At 44.2% G+C, this 20339-nt stretch overlaps 3 protein-coding genes across 8 annotated transcripts in view; 1 reads left to right on the top strand and 2 right to left on the bottom strand.

The window, feature by feature from the left end:
* Positions 1 to 276: 276 nt before the first annotated feature.
* Positions 277 to 1630, bottom strand: mrps12 (mitochondrial ribosomal protein S12). Its single transcript, XM_015949608.3, has 3 exons — positions 1445 to 1630; positions 934 to 975; positions 277 to 721 (listed from the first exon to the last, which is right to left on the bottom strand). The coding sequence occupies exons 2-3, from the start codon at positions 971 to 973 to the stop codon at positions 339 to 341; spliced, it is 423 nt and encodes a 140-aa protein (XP_015805094.1). The 5' UTR covers positions 974 to 975; positions 1445 to 1630; the 3' UTR covers positions 277 to 338.
* Positions 1631 to 5860: 4230 nt separating this feature from the next.
* On the top strand, positions 5861 to 8925 carry zgc:153896 (ectonucleotide pyrophosphatase/phosphodiesterase family member 7). The gene is made up of 5 exons (XM_015949605.3): positions 5861 to 6140; positions 6355 to 6500; positions 6642 to 7265; positions 8407 to 8629; positions 8755 to 8925. Exons 1-5 carry the CDS (start codon positions 5900 to 5902, stop codon positions 8814 to 8816), a joined length of 1296 nt encoding a protein of 431 aa, XP_015805091.3. The 5' UTR covers positions 5861 to 5899; the 3' UTR covers positions 8817 to 8925.
* A 3778-nt stretch (positions 8926 to 12703) lies between these two features.
* slc4a7 (solute carrier family 4 member 7) overlaps positions 12704 to 20339 on the bottom strand; it is a 49370-nt gene continuing 41734 nt past the window's right edge. For all 6 annotated transcript variants that reach the window (XM_070551804.1, XM_054740796.2, XM_070551805.1 and 3 more), the window contains 12 exons: positions 18561 to 18806; positions 18178 to 18283; positions 16647 to 16808; positions 15035 to 15148; positions 14631 to 14792; positions 14303 to 14554; positions 14163 to 14231; positions 13622 to 13795; positions 13426 to 13554; positions 13270 to 13349; positions 13088 to 13195; positions 12704 to 13008 (listed from right to left, as the gene is read on the bottom strand). In XM_070551804.1, the coding sequence (XP_070407905.1) occupies positions 12927 to 13008; positions 13088 to 13195; positions 13270 to 13349; positions 13426 to 13554; positions 13622 to 13795; positions 14163 to 14231; positions 14303 to 14554; positions 14631 to 14792; positions 15035 to 15148; positions 16647 to 16808; positions 18178 to 18283; positions 18561 to 18806 (1684 nt within the window). In that variant the 3' untranslated portion in view covers positions 12704 to 12926. The remainder of the gene's footprint in view (positions 13009 to 13087; positions 13196 to 13269; positions 13350 to 13425; positions 13555 to 13621; positions 13796 to 14162; positions 14232 to 14302; positions 14555 to 14630; positions 14793 to 15034; positions 15149 to 16646; positions 16809 to 18177; positions 18284 to 18560; positions 18807 to 20339) is intronic.

Here is a 20339-nt window from a genome sequence, read left to right as displayed (position 1 = left end):
TGTGACTCCGCAGCACAGCATCTTAAAGCAACTAGAACATCAGCAACCTACTGAGATCTTTTCTTTTTCTGCCCTAACATATCAACATGGGCAAAATAGCGTATCAGACATAAAATTTGGTATCTGTATATTTTTGGTATCACTCATCTCTAGATGAAGGCATAAACAAGTAAATAAGTTTCAAACCTTCCAATTTAATTTTATGATACTATTAGATGTTTTATTTTTATCTTTATTTGTTGTTTATTGTAGGACTCATGAAATGTGAATCAGGAGCACAGTCATATCATAGTTTATTCTGTAATATCCACACACACCCCCTCAAGTGTCCACCTCCATCACTGTTTCTTCTTTACCACATGAGCACAGTCATATTTGCCTCTGACCACTTTGAGTTTGACTCCAGGGAGGTCTTGTGTCCTCCCACCCTCAACCAGAACCACATTGTGTTCCTGCAGGTTGTGTCCCTCCCCAGGGATGAACGCCACTGCCTCCTTTCCGTTAGACAACCGTACCCGAGCACATTTCCTGTTGGCTGAGTTGGGCTTCTTGGGTTTTCGGATCATCGTCTTTAAGACAACGGCTTTGAGCTGTGGGCAGCCGAACGTGGGTCCCAGTGTCTTAGGGGGCTTTTTAGGCTTCCCCTGCCGGTGCATCTGGTTGAGGGTGGCCATTGTTCTGGAAAGGAGGGGGGCGGACCAGACGGAGGCCAGCTGGGATGCTACAGGAAAAAATAAAATTAAATTTATGTTTGAAGCTCCTGAGAATAAGATGGATGTATGAAGGTTGTTCAGATCAATCTGCCCAAATGCAATTCCTCGTGGCAAAAGAGACTGGACTCTAGATAACCATGGCAACAGAGGCTGGACTCCAGGTCACCACGATAACTGAGACAGACTCTAGATAATCCCACCTTGGGTCTGGTAAACTCACCTTTCACCAGTGCCGGCCTCAGACTCCAGATTGATGACATTTCTAAAACAAAGGAGCGATAATAGTTAAAGGTGATTTTTACCGTGTTTCGTTTTTTTCCAGAATGACAGAGTTTCATCCTCCAGCAGATGGAGCTCATATTTGGTGGTTGCGTCACAGATGTGTGTTTGTTTTGTAACTAAAAGCAGCCCCTCAGGGATTCGGGCAGAGACAGGTGTTACACCAAATCAGTGACGTCACGCGTATGTGATCTGTGCGAGTTTGCAGGATAAACTTGTCCTGACGGGCAGTTGACCAGCAGAGCATTAGAACAAAGTCTAGTTAAACTTCGTTCGAGTCAAATAAAACTCCTTCACTCTGGCTGAACGTCAAACTATTGACAGACTAACCCAAACCCACGTTGGCTTTGTTAGGAAAAACTTCCAGATGTTTCATTCAGGCGTGCATGCTAACATCCGCTAGCTTCCTGCACACATCTCTGAGGTAATGTATCTGTTTTAAACCTACAAACCTTCTCAGCGTCCAGATGAATAGATCACCTCCACCGTCAGAATGTCCAAAGTAGTCCAGAAACAAAGACCCAGGGCTATAATTCAAAGATCATTAAAACGGTTTGTCCGAAGAAAAAAATGAAGGACTTCGCCTTATTTTAGCACGAACCACAAACCGGATGTACTTAGCGATCCAAAAAATGCTTCCGGGTTTACTCTACAAAATAAAAGACAAACACAAAATATTTTTGTGAAGCACATCGTGATTTTTATCTTGAGAGGCGCTATCAAACATAGTTTTCTTTTTTCATGGTCACTGTAAAAACAAACCATCTTTGAGTTTAAAAGAATCTTTGTACAGTCACTGCTAGGGACCAAATCTCAGAGAAACCTGGCCTGGCAATTAAGGCATCCTAAATATGAGCAAAATGCTTCAGCTACTGTTTGTCCAGATATCTAGATTTCCCAACATCCTGCAATCCAAAACAGGATCAAACTAGTCCACAAACCAGACAATTTGAACATTGTGCAAAAGTTTATTTATTTCAGTAAAAGTAAGTAAGTACTTTTATAAAAGTTTATTTATATAGCGCCTTTCACAGATATAAATCACAAAGCTCTGTACAACATGATAAAGATCAGGGCAAATACCTCTAACCAATAAAAACATCAGAAAAACAATAGCAGTGATAAAATAGAAAATAAAATCATGAGTATGAACAAAGTGAAGGTGTGAACCCAAACAAAGCCATCTTTTTGAACATTTAGGGAGGGAACGCCTGGATGAAAAGGTGAGTTTTTAGATGATTTTTAAAGACCTCTACAGTGTAAGAGAGACGGAGATTTAAAGGTAGACTGTTCCAAAGTCTGGGTGCAATAGTCTGAAAGGCCCTGTCCCCTTTGGTTTTCAGTCTGGTTCGAGGAACAGCCAGGAGGTTTTCAGCAAAAGGATCCAAACCAAGGCGTGATACTTCTTCAGAAGTCTGACATATTTTTCTTTAAAACCTTTTTGCTTATTTCATTCTAATTGTTTGAGATTGTGAATATGGAGTTTTCATAAGCAATAAGCTTTGAGCCATAATCATTACAATTATAACAAATTATAATTAGTCTATCTCATCGGCTATACTGGTTTCATCTTAGTGGAATAACTGAAATTAATGAAATTTTTGCATAATATTCTAATTTTTGGAGTTTCACCCGTAGATGCAACATGCTTGGAAATATTAGTCTGATCTGAGGTTAGAAATTAAAGTGCAATAGCAAATTTGTAAAACAAAATAGCCAAAAACAAAAATTTCATGCCTTGATTCAGATGACCTTCAAAGCTCAGTCCCACACTCAGGGCCGTTTCAAGACAATTGGGGGTTAGGGGTCCTTACCATCATAATCTGGCCCTGCAAAACACTACTGGTGTGAGAGATTCTCTGCTCAAAAATATCAGAGAAAGAGAAACAGTCGGCTGCTACCACTTCAACTTTAGGACTAACTACCAAAGTCCCAAAAAGAAAAACACCACCTGAAGTCGCAGACAACAAAAGACGTTTGGACGTAGAAAAGGGTAACTGGTGTTTAGTACCCTCTGGTTTCCTGTGGCAATGAGGGATTACACTTCCAGTGGACGCAGATCCAGAGGAGATACATGACCGTGATCATGTTTATGTTCCAAATCTAACTGAAGGTTTGCATATTTCCTGCTGCAGCTTTAAAGAACTGAATGCTTGTGCTTCCATCCAGTTGACCTAAATAATACATATAAATCCGTTATAGAGTATGTGACCATCAATCAAATCAAATGACAGCTTACACGAAATTAAATTAAAAGTTTATTTAAGTAAAGAACAAACTGTTAAAAAAATAACCACAGTTATTAAGTTTCTAGTTATTTTTGTTGCATTTGGTTTCTATTTACTTTATGCTTTTTGCCAATGGAAGGTGTTAAACATCCCCTTCTTACTCACATGAGGTCAACATAAAACAAAACTTGTACTGCAGTTAGTGGATTGTGGACAGTAATGTGACGCAATGTGTGGCTCGGATAGATGAGCTTTTTTTCCCAGCAGGAGGAACTGGGGACGTAGTGACAGTTGGCAGCCCCATTAAGCACAGTTATTTTCTGGTTATCACACATGAACTCTCCCAGGTGTTTAAGGATTCCAGATTAGGGATGTCTACATGAACATTTGTTAGTGTGGTGATGCTACCATCTGCAGGTTACCATTACAAACTTTGGATCAGTGCAGGGGGGACAGGTGGACTCCAAAAGCAAACAAAAGCTGTAATAAATGTCGACTTTCTAATAATGAAGCTGGTCTTTCATTCTGTAGGAAGGATGGCTCTGATGCAAAAAGCAGGGTTACAACCAGTTCTTGTAAAACAGGAACTAATTTGTGTTCACTTTAATGACCGTTATCAGCATGTCATCATGGAGTTTCTCACATGCTGCTGGCTCCAGGGGTAGAGATGGTGCTTAAGGTGCACCCAGGTTGGCATGGAGGCCCATCTTTCTCCAGTCATGGTTGACAGATTGTTGGTGGTCTTCCTTGTCCTCTGTAGGTTCCAATGGACAGATCAGTACTATAGGTACAGTGGGGCAAAAAAGTATTTAGTCAGCCACCAATTGTGCAAGTTCTCCCACTTAAAATGATGACAGAGGTCAGTAATTTACATCATAGGTACACTTCAACTGTGAGAGACAGAATGTGAAAAAAAATCCATGAATTCACATGGCAGGATTTTTAAAGAATTTATTTGTAAATCAGGGTGGAAAATAAGTATTTGGTCAATAACAAAAATTCTACTCAATACTTTGTAACATAACCTTTGTTGGCAATAACAGAGGTCAAACGATTACTATAGGTCTTTACCAGGTTTGCACACACAGTAGCTGGTATTTTGGCCCATTCCTCCATGCAGATCTTCTCGAGAGCAGTGATGTTTTGGGGCTGTCGCCAAGCAACACAGACTTTCAACTCCCTCCACAGATTTTCTATGGGGTTGAGATCTGGAGACTGGCTAGGCCACTCCAGGACTTTCAAATGCTTCTTAAGGAGCCACTCCTTTGTTGCCCGGGTGGTGTGTTTGGGATCATTGTCGTGTTGGAAGACCCAGCCACGTTTCTTCTTCAAAGCTCTCACTGATGGAAGGAGGTTTTGGCTCAGAATCTCACGATACATGGCCCCATTCATTCTGTCCTTAACACGGATCAGTCGTCCTGTCCCCTTAGCAGAAAAACAGCCCCAAAGCATGATGTTCCCACCCCCATGCTTCACAGTAGGTATGGTGTTCTTGGGATGCAACTCAGTATTCTTCTTCCTCCAAACACGACGAGTTGAGTTTATACCAAAAAGTTCTACTTTGGTTTCATCTGACCACATGACATTCTCCCAATCCTCTGCTGTATCATCCATGTGCTCTCTGGCAAACTTCAGACGGGCCTGGACATGCACTGGCTTCAGGAGCGGAACACGTCTGGCACTGCAGGATTTGATTCCCTGCCATTGTAGTGTGTTACTGATGGTGACCTTTGTTACTGTGGTCCCAGCTCTCTGCATGTCATTCACCAGGTCCCCCCGTGTGGTTCTGGGATTCTTGCTCACCGTTCTCATGATCATTTTGACCCCACGGGATGAGATCTTGTGTGGAGCCCCAGATCAAGGGAGATTATCAGTGGTCTTGTATGTCTTCCATTTTCTGATAATTGCTCCCAGAGTTGATTTTTTCACACCAAGCTGCTTGCATATTGTAGATTCACTCTTCCCAGTCTGGTGCAGGTCTACAATTCTTTTCCTGGTGTCCTTTGAAAGCTCTTTGTTCTTGGCCATAGTGGAGTTTGGAGTCTGACTGTTTGAGGCTGTGGACAGGTGTCTTTTATACAGATAATTTGTTCAAACAGGTGCCATTAATACAGGTAACGAGTGGAGGACAGAAAAGCTTCTTAAAGAAGATGTTACAGGTCTGTGAGAGCCAGAGATTTTCCTTGTTTGAAGTGACCAAATACTTATTTTCCACCCTGATTTACAAATAAATTCTTTAAAAATCCTGCCATGTGAATTCATGGATTTTTTTCACACTCTGTCTCTCACAGTTGAAGTGTACCTATGATGAAAATTACTGACCTCTGTCATCATTTTAAGTGGGAGAACTTGCACAATTCGTGGCTGACTACCTTTTTGCCCCACTGTAGTTATCACGTGTGTTTAATAAAAAATAAATATTAGCTGATCAATGAGAAACCATTTGATCACAAGCTGTAAAGAGCACACTAACAGCTTTACTTTCCTGACGAGAGACAACTTAGGAGTAGCTATCAACGTGCAGCTGATCAGTGAAATATGTCCTGATAACAGCTGTTGGCTCAAGGTCTCGTTCTTCATCAGCAGATCTCTATCAGAGAACTGCAGCTACAGATTAACTAGATTTACCTAAGTAGGTGAGACCTGGCCAGTCTGCAGGCAGTCAGAGTTAAGGTTAAGATGAGGCTACAGCTCTTCCTCGTACTAGTGGTGCTGACCTGTGTACTCAGCAAGCCACTGAAGAAAAATGAAGAGCAGAAGAAGCTTCTGCTGGTGTCTTTCGACGGCTTCAGGTGGGACTACGACCAGGATGTGGACACACCTCACCTGGACCAGCTGGTTGTGGATGGGGTCAAGGCTAAATACATCACCCCCCCAATGCTCACCATGACCTCTCCATCTCATTTCACCACCATCACTGGTAAACTCTCTCTCTGATGGATCTTATACATTTTTGAGGTGTTTATAGAGATAGAGACCAACATTAGCCTGGCAAGCCAGACTAAATAAAGCAAGAATTTGGTCTAGTTCACTAGGCTAGACCAACATGGAACCACAAAGGGATGCTAAATGTGGTGAGGTCTAACTTCACCTTCCTGACCTGAGTCATAATGTTGGATGCTACTGTATGTTAGGTAGATGGGTGGAGGACCATGAAGTTGTCCACAACATGATGTTCAACGTGACGACGAACCAGAAACTTCCTCACAAAGAAACCATGAAGAGATCAGAGTGGTGGGACAATGGAGTCCTGCCGTTATGGATCACAGCGCAGAACCAGGTGAGTAACCAGGTGTCAGTTATCGGCATCACCGAACTAAAAATACCTGAGCCTAGTATTACCAGACCTACGGTTGAGACAAACTTCATAGTTACAACAGAAGAAATGCTCTGATGTCAAACATAGCTGATCTTGTTTTAGGGTTTGAAAACTGCTTCGTTTCATTACCCGGGAGGCGGAGCCACCTACAGAGGTCAAGCGGTCAACAGAGTCCTAGTTGAGGAACACGGTTTCCCAGATGATAACGAGACAGAGTGGCGTCTGAATATCGATATGGTGATGAGCTGGTTCTCTGAGGAGGATTTCCACCTGGTGACGCTGTACTACGGTGAACCTGACAATGTCGGCCATGCCAAGGGTCCAGATCATCCAGACAGGATAAAGATCATCCAGCAGATTGACCGAACCATCGGTTACCTGAGAGAGGCCATCGAGTACCACAACCTGACAGACAGCCTAAACGTCATCATCACCTCTGACCACGGCATGACCACCATCAAGAAGCGACCTCAGGTAGACGAGATCATCCTCAACAAGTACCTGAATCTACTCAAACTGGCCAGCTTTGAGATCCTGGACTACGGAGGGTTTGGAATCTTGACCCCAAGGACAGGTAAAGAACAGGAGGTCATCGACGCTTTGTCCAAAGCACCAAACCTAACGGTCTATAGGAAGGATGAGATTCCTGAGAGCTTTCATCTTGGTAAAAGTGAGCGGCTGCCTCCTGTCGTGGTCATGGCGGATCTGGGCTTTAACCTGAACTCTGTAAGTTCCACCTTAAATCCTAAAATCAGATCAGTGATTTGGTTTTCATGTATTCATCATCTTGGTGGTTGGATGAGAGAGACATCAGTGTTCCAACCATTTGCATCATCCCAATGAGGCTTCCTGTAAAAGGGGATCGATCAGGGGTCAGATTAGTCAGCTCCTTTATCAGCTTGTGTACGCGTCTTATCGACTTCTTCTCACGTGGACGTTAAGGAATCATTTACAGCCCACTTCTTAATCATCTGTCCTGATTTATGTGGGTCCACCAGGTCTCACCACCTTGACCTACTCTGTGTAACCCAGAAGTTCTGGTTGGGTGGACCGCTTTAAGAAAAAAAAAATACACCAAATCTAAATAATCTAATTTAAAAAGCAGCAGCAAAAACACAACAAATGAAGAAGATGGAGAGACCAACCACAAGGAGAAGAAGGAACAAGGACAGCAGAGTTCAGTCTGGGTCCTTGATGGTTATTATCCTGCATCTGGACCAGTGGGTCTGATCAGATAACTCTCCCAAAGGAGCAGAAACATCTAGCACATGCAAGTAAGACTCTAGTTTTGGGATGTTTGGCCCAATTAAGTGTTCAGCAGAAGCTTTGGTTGTTAGCCAGCTGGTATGAAGTCAGAACAAGATCAGTGATGGGACAGGCTCACAACTGAACTACTGGGAGATTTAAGAAACAGATCCTTGTTAAAAACACCAAAACCAGTACAGCGGCTCTCTTGTTATTGCTGCACCACCACACAGCCAGAGTGGAGTTCAGTAAGATGTTCATGTCGTTAAAGGCAGAGAATAATAATAAAATTTACTTTATTTATATAGCGCACTGAGACAAAAATACATGAACAAAATCCTGGTGTTGGAACATCACACCATAGGACCAGATCCCAGGACTGGAAATCTTTCAGGTAGTCTGGTGAACTCCTGATCAAGTCTGGCTGCGGAGGAGGAAAATGGGAAGAGATGAGGACTGAACCAGGAGAGAAGGGTCCTCTCTCTGTGAGAGATCAGAAGGTCAGGGTGTTTGAAATCTAACCTGGTCTGGATAAGATGATTATCTACGTACATCGCCATCAGATGTTTGCATGTTGCGTTTGTGTAACCTTTAACCCAAATTCTCCTCTCGGATTATTCAGAGACTGATCGTCTATGTCAACAAAGGAGATCATGGCTTCCATAATGGGGAAATGGACATGAAGACCATCTTCAGGGCTTTCGGCCCAAGCTTCAAGAGGAACTTTGTTTCTGAGCCCTTCGACAGCATCCACATCTACCCTCTCATGTGCAAACTACTTCAGGTGGAGCCAGCACCACACAACGGGTCGCTGGCGGTAACAGAGGACATGCTGTGGTCCAGAGGTGAGTCTGCTCTGGGTTTAGATCTTCCTTCAGGTCTAAGCTAAAAGTAAACCTCATCAGCACAGAAAGGGAGGAAGTCAGTGTCAGATTAACCCTGAGCTGTAAACCCTCCCGTTTGTCTTCAGGAGAATCAGCTGGAGTCTCCATCACCCTGCTGCTGCTGCTCTCCATGCTCTCTGTCTCCTAACTGATCCAGGATCAGCAGGAACATCCGGCTAGAACCTACATCGGACCTGCTGCTGTATGAACTTGTTGACCTCTAAATAAACCTGGACTCTGGGCATTTCAGCCACTTATTCTTTTCTCTGTAAACTTTGTTATGTTGATTTTGTGGCAACTGGACCGACCTGTGACATGGACTCCTTCACAGGAAGTGGGACATCTCCGGGAAGTCCAGCAGCTCCAGGCCAGTCAGAAAGAAAAGTGTTCGGTGATGAATTTAGTGACCGGGGGTCTCATTTATCAAACATTGCGTAGAATCCTTACTAAAACCGTACTCAAGCTCAGCAAAAAAAAAGTACTTACGCCAAGTAGGTTTGTGATCTATCAAACATGGAGTACGCACAGCTGCACGCAATCTCCGCTTCATTAATCAGAGACTAACGAGAGTTTCTCAGCTGCATTTTAGTCACATCCTGCCCTCACCACGCCCACTTACTGCCATAAATGGTCAATGCAAAGTGCCTTGTGGATCTCATGCATATACATAAACCGGCTGTTGCAGCACTCCGCCAATGACGATGGCGACCGTAGATCAAGGCAGATCAAGGAAGCGCAATTTCACAGAAGCAGAAATTGAGGTACTTGTGGGTGAGGTGGAGAAATGAAAGGAAGTGCTTTTGCAAAACAAATAAGAGAAAATCCACGGTGTGGCACAGCGTTGCTGAAGCAGTCAATGTTGTGAATTCTTCAGAGAGATCTGTGGCGGATATAAAAAAAAAGGTCCAATCGGGATTTGATCCCCAGACTCCCAGGTGAAAGTCACGCGTGCTAACCAGTCAGCCAACCGGAGATCTCCCTCGCCCAAGTAGTCAGGGCGCATGATCAATTGGGTCACAGTGACAGGACACACAATGTCACAGACGCATGACATTCTGTCTCAATCTGCCCCCCTGCTGATATTCTGCATTCCGTATTCTGCGCTTAAGGCTGTGTGTGTGTGTGGTCTTGTTCTGTGTGAAAACGAAGCAGTACAAGTGATAATGCTGCAGGATTTTAGCCTGGCAAGCCAGACTAAATAAATGTATTATTTAGTCTGGCCACGCTCCATTGACGGCTCTCGGTTGTGGGGCGGGTTCTACCGTTGTCTTTCAAATGATCTCCGCATTCCACTGGACAAAGAATGTGACATACTCTTGTTTCACTCTGTTGCATCATCCCACCCACCAGGCATATAGAGTGCCCTGATTGGCCCAAAAAGCAGATAAAGCTCTGTGATTTGTTCACTAAGCAGATAGAGCACTATGATTGGCCCGCCATTATGGACCAATCACAGCTCTTTATGTGTTTGAAACCCCTCTAGAGAGCTGTGATTGGCTAGCCAGAGTCCTGGTAGGAGCTGCTAGGTTCCAATGGAGCGTGCCTAGACCATTCTTTGCAAAGCAAGAATTTGGTCTAGTTCACTAGGCTAGCAGGATTTCATAATTGTATCCTTCTCAGCAGCAACACTGCAGGTGCTCTCCATGTCCAAAATGTGCGTAAGCAAGGTCCTTAGTCACCCTAAAGTTATGCACATTTTTCCACTACATTTCCTTAGCCCCAGGGGCCTCATTTATCAAGCTTGTTTATGCACAAAACAGGGTTGAAAAACTGCATAAGAAACTTTCCATACAAACTTTGGGATTTATGAAAGAAAACTTAGAGGAAAAATGTGCGCAACATTGACTAAGGACCTTGCTTAGGCACATGTTGGACATGGAGAGCACCTGCAGTGCTGCTGCTGAGAAGGATACAATTATGAAATCCTGCAGCATTATCACTTGCACTGCTTCGTTTTCACACAGAACAAGACCCCCCACATGCGCACACGCACACACACACAGCCTGACGCGCAGAATATGGAATGCAGAATATCAGCAGGGGGACAGATTGAGACAGAATGTCATGCGTCTGTGACATTGTGTGTCCTGTCACTGTGGCCCAATTGATCATGCGCCCTGGCTACTTGGACGAGGGAGATCTCCGGTTGGCTGACTGGTTAGCACACGTGACTTTCAGCCGGGATGCCTTATCTGATCTTTTTTTATATATCCGCCACAGATCTCTCTGATTAACTCACAACATTGACGGCTTCAGCAACGCTGTGCCACTCCGTGGATTTTCTCTTATTTGTTTTGCAAAAGCACTTCCTTTCATTTCTCCAACTCACCCACAGGTACCTCAATTTCTGCTTCTGTGAAATTGTGCTTCCTTGATCTGCCTTGATCTACGGTCGCCATCGTCATTGGCGGAGTGCTGCAACAGCCAGCTTATGTATATGCTTGAGATCCACAAGGCACTTTGCATTGACCATTTATGGCAGTAAGTGGGCGTGGTGAGGGCGGGATGTGACTATAAAGCAGCCGAGAACATTTGTAGAGTTTCTGATTTATGAAGCGGAGATTGCGTGCAGCTGTGCATACTCCATGTTTGATAGATCAAAAACCTACTTGGCATAAGTACATTTTTTTGCTGAGCTTAAGTACGGTTTTAGTAAGAATTCTACGCAATGTTTGAAAAATGAGCCCCCAGCTCCTGAAGAATCCGAACACTTTAAGATGGTCTCGGGTTTACCCGGTGCAGGTATCAGTGCACCCCCGTCTCTCACCTCAGCTGTGTTTAAATACAGATTCTGGTTGATGTTAAATTTAATAAGTGATGAGTACACAAGAGCAGCTGCAACAAACAAAGAACATATCAGAACTAAAAGTTAAATAAAATACAACATGTAAACTACAAATGCAAAGACCAGATTCCTCATTAAAAAGATGGCAAATTTTAAAATAATCATGAAAAAAAAAATCAAACCTCATTCTTCATTTATTAAAAGGATTTTACTCCAGTTGAGACAATTTCATGTTTAATTTCACCTCAGATGTTCTAAGATGACAGGAGAATCCACAAAGGAAACCCGAAACCTCAGAAGGTTTTGGTTTTTCAAATTATTTGAAATTTATTTCATATTTTGTGTGTGTGTGTGTGTGTGTGTGTGTGTGTGTGTGTGTGTGGGGGGGGGGGGGGGGGGGGGGGGGGGGGGGTCTGTGTCAATTTTCCCCAAACAAGTACTTTCTGTAAAAAAACAAGAAAACAGTTTTATCCTGAATCAAGCGGACCTGAAGAGACAAAGACCTGGAGACTAGAGGGATGTCTTTTGGACTTAGAGGATGGGTTAACCTGATCCAGGTGTTCTGAGGCAAGTCCTCTAACGTTCCCCACTCTGCAGCTGTTGATAGAGAACTCTTTAAAGATGACGGGCCTCACAGCTGAGGAGCTTCAGCTCCTGTTGTCATGGAAACATCAGTTTCCTCTAAACATTTGGTAAATAAATATGTAAAATAATTCATTAAAACCTAAATGGGTTTTAGAGAGCCACAGGGAGCTCTGACAGCTACACAGACATATGGAAAACCAATGGAGTCACAATTGGTGTTCAAACACTGACACCGTCAATGTTCTCTCCACCAATCCGATCAAAGATCTGTCATCCAACCAGTAGACAACAATGACCCACCCACATTGGGACCCTTTGGCTTTCCATACAGCAGCACATCACTGCTGTGACCTCACAGCGATCTGATTTTATCGTCAATGAGTTCGACGAGAGGAACTCGCTCTGACCGTACACCGGAAAGTTTCACAGAAATGCCACCTGCTGAAGGGCAACGTGGTGAGGCACTAGTGATCTCTCTCTCTCACACACACACACACACACACACACACACACACACACACACACACACACACACACACACACACACACACACACACGGTGGATTTAATCACACATTCAGTCCTGTGTGGGTCTGTCAGAGGTGAAAGGTCAAACTGAACGTGCTTCTGGAGAACATGAAGAATCATCCGTCTGCTATCGTCCAGAGCGCGGCGTGGACCGTCCAGGTAAAAGCCAAACGATCACCTGAGGAAGTCGTTTCCAGAGTTTCATCATAAAACGACGAGGAAACAAAACTTTCATCCGATCAGAGAAAACGGGGACAGAAGAGCAGCGCTGAGGTGAAAACTGATTGGTCCTCCTGTGGCATTTCACCTCTCAGGCAGTCAGAGGCTCCGCCCCCTTCTCCTCCAACTGCCTGTTGAAGGATCATAATGCCGTCTCAGAGTCGATAAATCTCTGGCTGTCCTCGTCCCCCATGTTGATCCGGACACATGGAAGTTTCTCCAAACTGGAAAAGAAAAATGGAGAAAAACCTCCTGGTTTTCACACCTCCATCAGAGACCCCGCCCCCAACCAGGTGCATTTACCTTTTACAGCGCTTCAGAACTTTGTTTCCTTCAGAGTTCTTAGAAACGGATTTCCAGATTCCACTTTTAGCCATCTCATCGGAGATGTTCACCTCTGACGGGTCCGAGCTGCGAGAGACAGACGGGTTACAACCTGCAGCAGAACTCCAGCAGAACCGTGGCCGTGTTCCGACCCAACTCACCGTCCTTTCATGGCTTTGTTGGGGAATTCACGCTCATAAGGCTCCTCCTCCTCAGTCTCCTCCATCATCTGCTGAGCATCCTGAAGGGAAACAAACGGATCGGGTCAGGAAACAGAACCAGCCGTACGGTTTCATTGAGCCGCTTCTCCTCCTCACCTGCTCTTTCTTCTTCTTGTCGTCGTCTCTCTTCTTCTTGCTCTCTGGTATCAGGTCGTCCAGCCAGCTCAGCTCTCTCTTGCTGTAACAGAAATCCAGAAGCTTCCGAACAAAAACCAGAGCCAGAACCTGCAGAATGGACCGGTTCAGAGGTGAGTTATAAAGCCAGTTCCTCAGAAGGTGCCACTGCTCTCACCATCATGGGGAAGATGACGGCAGCAGACGTCAGCTTGATGACCAGGAGGAGAATGAGACAGGACAGCTGGACCACGGTGAAAACGTGGACCTTCCACAGCGGGACATAGCGCAGGTAGATCAGGTCCGGTTGGTGTTTGGACGGCATCCCGAATAGTTTGATCCGGTCAAACAGCTGGTAGACAAATGGTAGATGGAGTGTAAGAACGCTCTGGTCAGGTTCTGAGAAACAGGTTCTAGTTCTGTAGAGCTCTAAACCAAGGTCAACCGGGTCGACTCAAAACCCCTCAGACCCAAAAGGGTCGGCTCAGAAAAAGTGACAGAAATAACTTAAAAGTTTTAAAAAGACGGAATCAAAAAGATTTTACTTAAAAAAATAAACATTTAGTTAACTTCATGCTTCATTATTGTTTCCATATTTGAGCCACACACACACACACACACACACACACACACACACACACACACACACACACACACACACACACACACACACACACACACACACACACACACACACACACACACACACACACACACACCTGGATGCCTTTGAGCGAGGACACGCCCATATACAGGAAGACTCCATACAGGACAGGCATTGGGATGAACTGAAGAAAAACAGGAAGTACATTATTTATCTTACTTTTTTTCAAAGTAAAAGTCTTTGATAGACATTTACCTTGAGGGCAGAGGTCATGAAGACAGAGCAGCCCATCAGGATGAAGATCATGAAACCCGTGACCCTCTGCTCCCTGATGCCCAGGAATCTGGGCTGCTCGCCAGGTGCGGCACAGCCAGACTCCACCTTCAGACTGTTGACGTGAGAGATGGAGAGCACCGTCGCCGCAACGAACCAGGGCAGGCCCATGATGGAGCACACACCCAGCATCACGGACACCACCAGCAGGTCCAGGTGATAACCACAACCTTTCTGCAGCCGGACACGCAGGGAGGTGAAAACCAGCAGAGGTCAGCGGTCAGCCTGTAACTGATGAGTCTGCACCCACCTTCAGCTTGTTCTCCTTCCTGTTGATGATGATGGCGGTGATCTGCTGGTCCATGAAGATCAGGATGGTGCAGAGCAGAGCGGGGATGGCGGCAACCAGCAGAGTCCACCAGGGATTGGTTCCGAGGGGGGAGATGAGCCAGCCGCGGTGTTTGGATGTGGGCTGGAGGGATAAACACAGATCACAACCGGCCTCAATCATCTCATCACTGCTAAGTGCCATTCATGCTAGCAGTAACAGGCCCTCCAACTGGATCCTTTTACTTTTACATCAGACATAAATCTGTGTAGTTTGTCAGTTATTGTCCTCAGAACCAGAATCTCCAAATGTAATGTAAAATTAATAAATACATGAAGAACAAGGACAGAACAGTCTCATCCAAACACACAGCAGGAAGGTTTTACCTCAAATCGGTCGGGAACGCTGAGTTTAGGAGAAGGAACGCCCACCAGATAATCCAGCAGCACCATGATCATGATGGTCAGGAAGACGGCAAAGTCGCTGATAGCCGATCGCACCTGCAGATCAAAACACCTTCAGCAAGAGGAAATGCTGTTTCACACACACACACACACACACACACACACACACACACACACACACACACACACACACACACACACACACACACACACACACACACACACACACACACACACACACACTATTTTAATCGCTTGTTGACTTAAAAACTACAGCATAACTCACATTTCTTGGTTGTCTTAAAACACAGAAAACAAATTGTTTTTTACCTTGTTTGCCAACGTTTCAGCTACTTCCCGTAGCAATCCTCAGAGCTGTGGCGTCCCTTCCTTCTCTGTTTATTAGCGAGCAGCAGAGGATGATGTGGCCCTCTGATGCTCGTGCCCTCCTCGTCGTCGACACAGGCCCGTGCGTGATCTAACATGCAGACCCCATCGTCCCTCTTTGATGTTCCATTGTTCGTGTGTTGAGTGGGCGTCCGGTTTGCTGGGACTTTGTAAATGACTCCACATTTTTGTTCCTGCGGATATCTTGTGTTTTGGATGTACTATTTCATTGTTGTCAATATTTTTTCTGTTATGCATTTGATGTATGGAAGAGTCATCTCTGTTTTGGTTCTTGTTTTTCTGGATTTCTGTTCTTTGTTTTGGTTGTTCTTTCCTTTCTGCTGTTGTTTCCCTTTGCTCATTGCCCATGTAGACGAACAGAGACGATGGAGTCTAAACATTAGATCATGCATGGGACTGCATCATCAACGAGGAGGGCGCGGGCAGCACAGGTCATCATTGTCCTCTGTCGCTCACTGATAAACAGAGAAGGAAGTGACGCCACCAACAGCGTCACAGCTCTGAGGATGGTTACAGGAAGCAGCTGAAACTTTAGCAAAACAAGGTAAAGAACAACTCCTGTTAATACACAGCAGTGTGTATTATAATTAAACATTAAACAACTACCTATATATAAATAAATAATTGTCCCCAGCAGTTTAAGCCACACACACCTTTATGTACATCATCCCCACCAGTTTTAAAAACTGACGCCGCTGATCAGCTGTGATGTAATGAAACTGTGACCTGATTGGTCGGTTTGGAACAGCTGGACTCGTCTCACAGCACAAAGCACTAAGTTAAATAAACAACGACGTAAAATCGGTTTTAATCGGACTTCAGGGTTAGATTCAAAATCTCCAGATTGACAAAGACATGACATCACTTCCTGTCTCACACAATATTTTAGATTTCAGACATGTTGACCTTTGGTAACAGATTTTTAGTCACCAGCAGGTGGTGCTGACTGTAAGCGTCTTTGGTTTATAGAAACATCAGTCCTGGTTACCATGGAAACACCGACTGTTGGGTTCAGCTTTTTCCAGGTGTTTGACCACAGACCTGAACTTTAGCTGGATGAGACTTTTACTGGACAGCTCTTTGATTCAGACGTTAAACCAGGAGGAAACCAACCAGAATTCATTTACTTCTGATGAAAAACAGAACCAGAAACCTGTACTTTATTCCTGTTAGAGGACAGACGGACCTTTGTGGGGAAGTAGCTCTTAGTCTTGAACTTTTTAAGGAAGGAGGAGAGGAAGAAGGTGGTGAAGAAGAGAATGACGGACCAAAAGAGCACATCAGGGACGTAGGGACCGTGGTGGCTGCAGGCCGATCCGACAAACTTTCCGTTTAGATCCAGACATTCCTGCAGACAGAAAAGCAGACAGAGCTGCAGTTTCTCTGATGGCCTCTAGATGCTGCTGTGACTCAAACTGACAGGAAATAGAAGAAAAAAAATTTTCCGTCTCACATTCAGAAAAATTAACAGAAACTTTTTTCAGTTTGTTAATTTAAATCTTCTCCTAACCTCCGACCCAGTCTCAGGATCAGGTCTCCACAATTAAAACCTTGTACCTGATCCAGGTGAATTTAACCTGAAGATGCTTTTAGGTCCCCCATAACAGTTTGATCAGCAGGTGGCGCTCTAGACTTCCTAACAAACAGAACAGGGGTCTCATTTATAAAACATTGCATAGAATCCTTAAAAAAACTGTACTTAAGCCAAGTAGGTTTGTGATCTATAAAACATGGAGTACGCACAGCTGCACGCAATCTCCGCTTCATAAATCAGAGACTAACTAGAAAGGTTCTCAGCTGTTTCTGAGTCACATCCCGCCCTCACCACGCCCACTTTCTGCCATAAATGGTCAATGCAAAGTGCCTTGTGGATCTCATGCATAAATATAAGCCGGCTCGTTGCAGCGCTCCGCCATTAACGATGGCGACCGCAGGTCAAGGAAGCGCTATTTCACAAGCAGAAGTTGAGGTACTTGTGGGTGAGGTGGAGAAATGAAAAGAAGTGCTTTTGCAAAACAAATAAGAGAAAATCCACAGAGTGGCACAGCGTTGCTGAAGCCGTCAATGCCGAGTTCTTCAGAGAGATCTGTGGCGGATATAAAAAATGGTCCGATCTGAAGGTGGAGGCAAAAAATAAAATAAAAAAAATGGATGTTTTTCCACCACCACGAGTGTGTCTGCCACTGGCGGAGGCCCTAGCACCTCTGATCCCCCACCGCTCGCCGTTAGGAACTCAGCTGTACTCGGACTGGCAAGCGTGCATGGCATCGTGCCAGAGAAGGAGAGAGACACTGACCATGCAGAGGAGGCCAGTAACGTTTAAGCCTTTTATTAATGCAGATCAAATGTGTCCGTCATTAAAATATAAACAAAACCAAATCTCACTGCAGTACAAGTGATAACGCTGCTGGAATTCATAGTTGTATCCTTCTCAGGAGCAGCGCTGCAGGAGCTCTCCATGTCCAAAATGTGCCTAAGTAAGGTCCTTAGTCAGCTTAAAGTTGCACACCTTTTTCCACAATGTTTTCTTTTATAAATCCAAAAGTTTGCGTGGAAAGTTGCTTACGCAGTTTTCCGACCCCGTTTTGTGCGTAAGCAAGCTTCATAAATGAGGCCCCTGGTCTCTTGTCCTGAAACCTAAGCAACTTTCCTGGGTTCTGATGATGTTCTGGAAGGTGTTACTAGTGACGCTGGACCAGAACCATCAGGTGTCCTACCTTCACGCTCAGCAGCTCCCACTCCACGTTCTCAGATGTCACGTTTCTGCTCCTCCAGATCTCCTGGACCTCGAGGGAAGCATTGGCAGGTGGAGAACATTGACACCTGGAAAAGACTCAGAACTTCAGTCCAAACCTGCTTTCATTACAGACCAACACATCCTGGTCCTTCAGAATTGGACCAACTACCACAAGAAGTTTGTTTCGTTCATTTTAAATGAGAAAAATGAGCTTCAATTGTTTTAAGAGATTTAGCTAGACATAAATGTTCTGTAACCCAGCAGTTCTCCATATAATCTGCTGAACTTTGACCCTGACCCAATTCTGGTCCCACTAGCAGAGTGTTGGGGATGATTTGGAGGACTGGGGATGGTCTGCCTTACGTGTAAAAGGTCAGGTTGTCCAGCTCGTCGTGCATGTTGAAGGGGTAGACCTCCCCTAGGTGAACCAGCTTGGCCAGAGCCTCGTAGATGAAGATGATGCAGATGAGAGCGGCGAAGGCCTCTTCAGTGAAGCGGGTGATATAGCAGACCAGGGAGCTGGCATCAGTGGCTACCAGCAGCAGGCAGAGGAACGCCGTCCATAGTCCGATACTGGTCCTCAGGGACAGGTAGGAGAGCTGGTAGTCACTGAGGATGGAACCAAACGGGTCAGGACATTAAACGGAACATGTTCAGACTCTCTGTGAGGGCCAAACAGACTCAAAACCCAGAAAACAGAAAATAGATTCATATTCTGCTGGTTCTGGTTAAAAACTCAGGGTTAGGGTTTACCCAGCACATCTCCGTAGCAGGTTTATAAAATGGGCTGCATGGTGGCACAGTTGTTAGCACTGCTACCTTGCAGCAAGAAGGTTGCAGGTTCAAAACTCAGCTGCGGCCTTTCTGTACAGAGTTGCGTGTTCTCCCCATGCATGCGTGGGTTTCCTCCGGGTACTTCGGTTTCCGCCAGATCACAAGCCCTATAGGTTATAAATTGTACGTCGCTTTGGACAAAAGCGCCTGCCAAATAAATAAACATAAAATGTTCTCCATGTTTCTTAAGGTGCCACATCAGGAATGAAAACAGGAAGTTCAAATAATATTTACAGGATTAACAAAAAGATATAAATAAAAAAAGAACCAGTTCCAATTAGGGTTGGGAATCGAGAACCGGTTCTTGTTGATAACCGGTTCCCATTGGTTCAATTCCTAGGAATCGTTCGCCACTTTTGCAAATGATTCCCCTTATCAACTTCAGTCGGCGCGAATAATGTCACCGCACACGTTGCGTAGCTTACGGAAAGCATCAAGGGAGGAAGCATTCAGAATATACAAAAGCCTTTAGGCACAAAATATGCTAAAACTTAAAGTTAGTGACGTGTTTTATTTGATGCAGTCCACTTTGAACTGCACCAATCCAGCAACTGCTACATTTTAATAACTATTAAAGGTGAATAAACCAATATTTCAACAAGAATAATTTTTGTTTTAAACTCTCAGTGACACACTTTGCAGGGTGGATTTGGCATTTAATTTTTCTTGGTGTCTGGAAAAACATCTCCTTCTGCCCCCTTTATTTTGGTCCAAGCTCATTACTGGGCTGGCCCTATTAAAAACATTCTACACCCCTGCTTAGCAGACTTAATGAAGTATTTTTAAGCCAGTATAAAATGACTGAAACACAAATTTACATATTTGGCATTATTGACCAATATCTTTGATTTAATTTATTTGTTAAGAACATCAAGATGCATTACAGTGAACATTATGATAAAGTAAATTTTTCTAGTGCAGAGAGGAGACAACCCATAGAAGCACTGATTTGATCTCATTTCAGAGAAAAATAGAACAGGTCAGATGCATCTAATAAATTAAATTACTAACATAAACTCAGGAATCTGTTTCTTTGCTTCACTGTTCTGGTGCTGAAAATATCACTAATGCAGATCAAAGGAGATACACAGATGAATGCACCTTATTTATTATTTGGAAAGTAGTGGGTGTGGTTTACATCAATACATTATTTTAAATCTGAAATTGATATGGATTGATCAGAAGTTGCTATGTTTAATGTTTATTTGAAAACTATTTACAGAGCAGCCTCAGAATTGAGATTAAATATTTCTGATCACAATAGTAAAGAAACTGTTACAGAACAAGTTTCTGTAAAATCAGAACATT

This window comes from Nothobranchius furzeri, chromosome 5, assembly GCF_043380555.1.
Source record: "Nothobranchius furzeri strain GRZ-AD chromosome 5, NfurGRZ-RIMD1, whole genome shotgun sequence".
Lineage (NCBI taxonomy): Eukaryota > Metazoa > Chordata > Actinopteri > Cyprinodontiformes > Nothobranchiidae > Nothobranchius > Nothobranchius furzeri.
The sequence above is the reverse complement of the archived record's forward strand: the minus strand, read 5'-3'. Positions and strand labels throughout refer to the sequence as shown.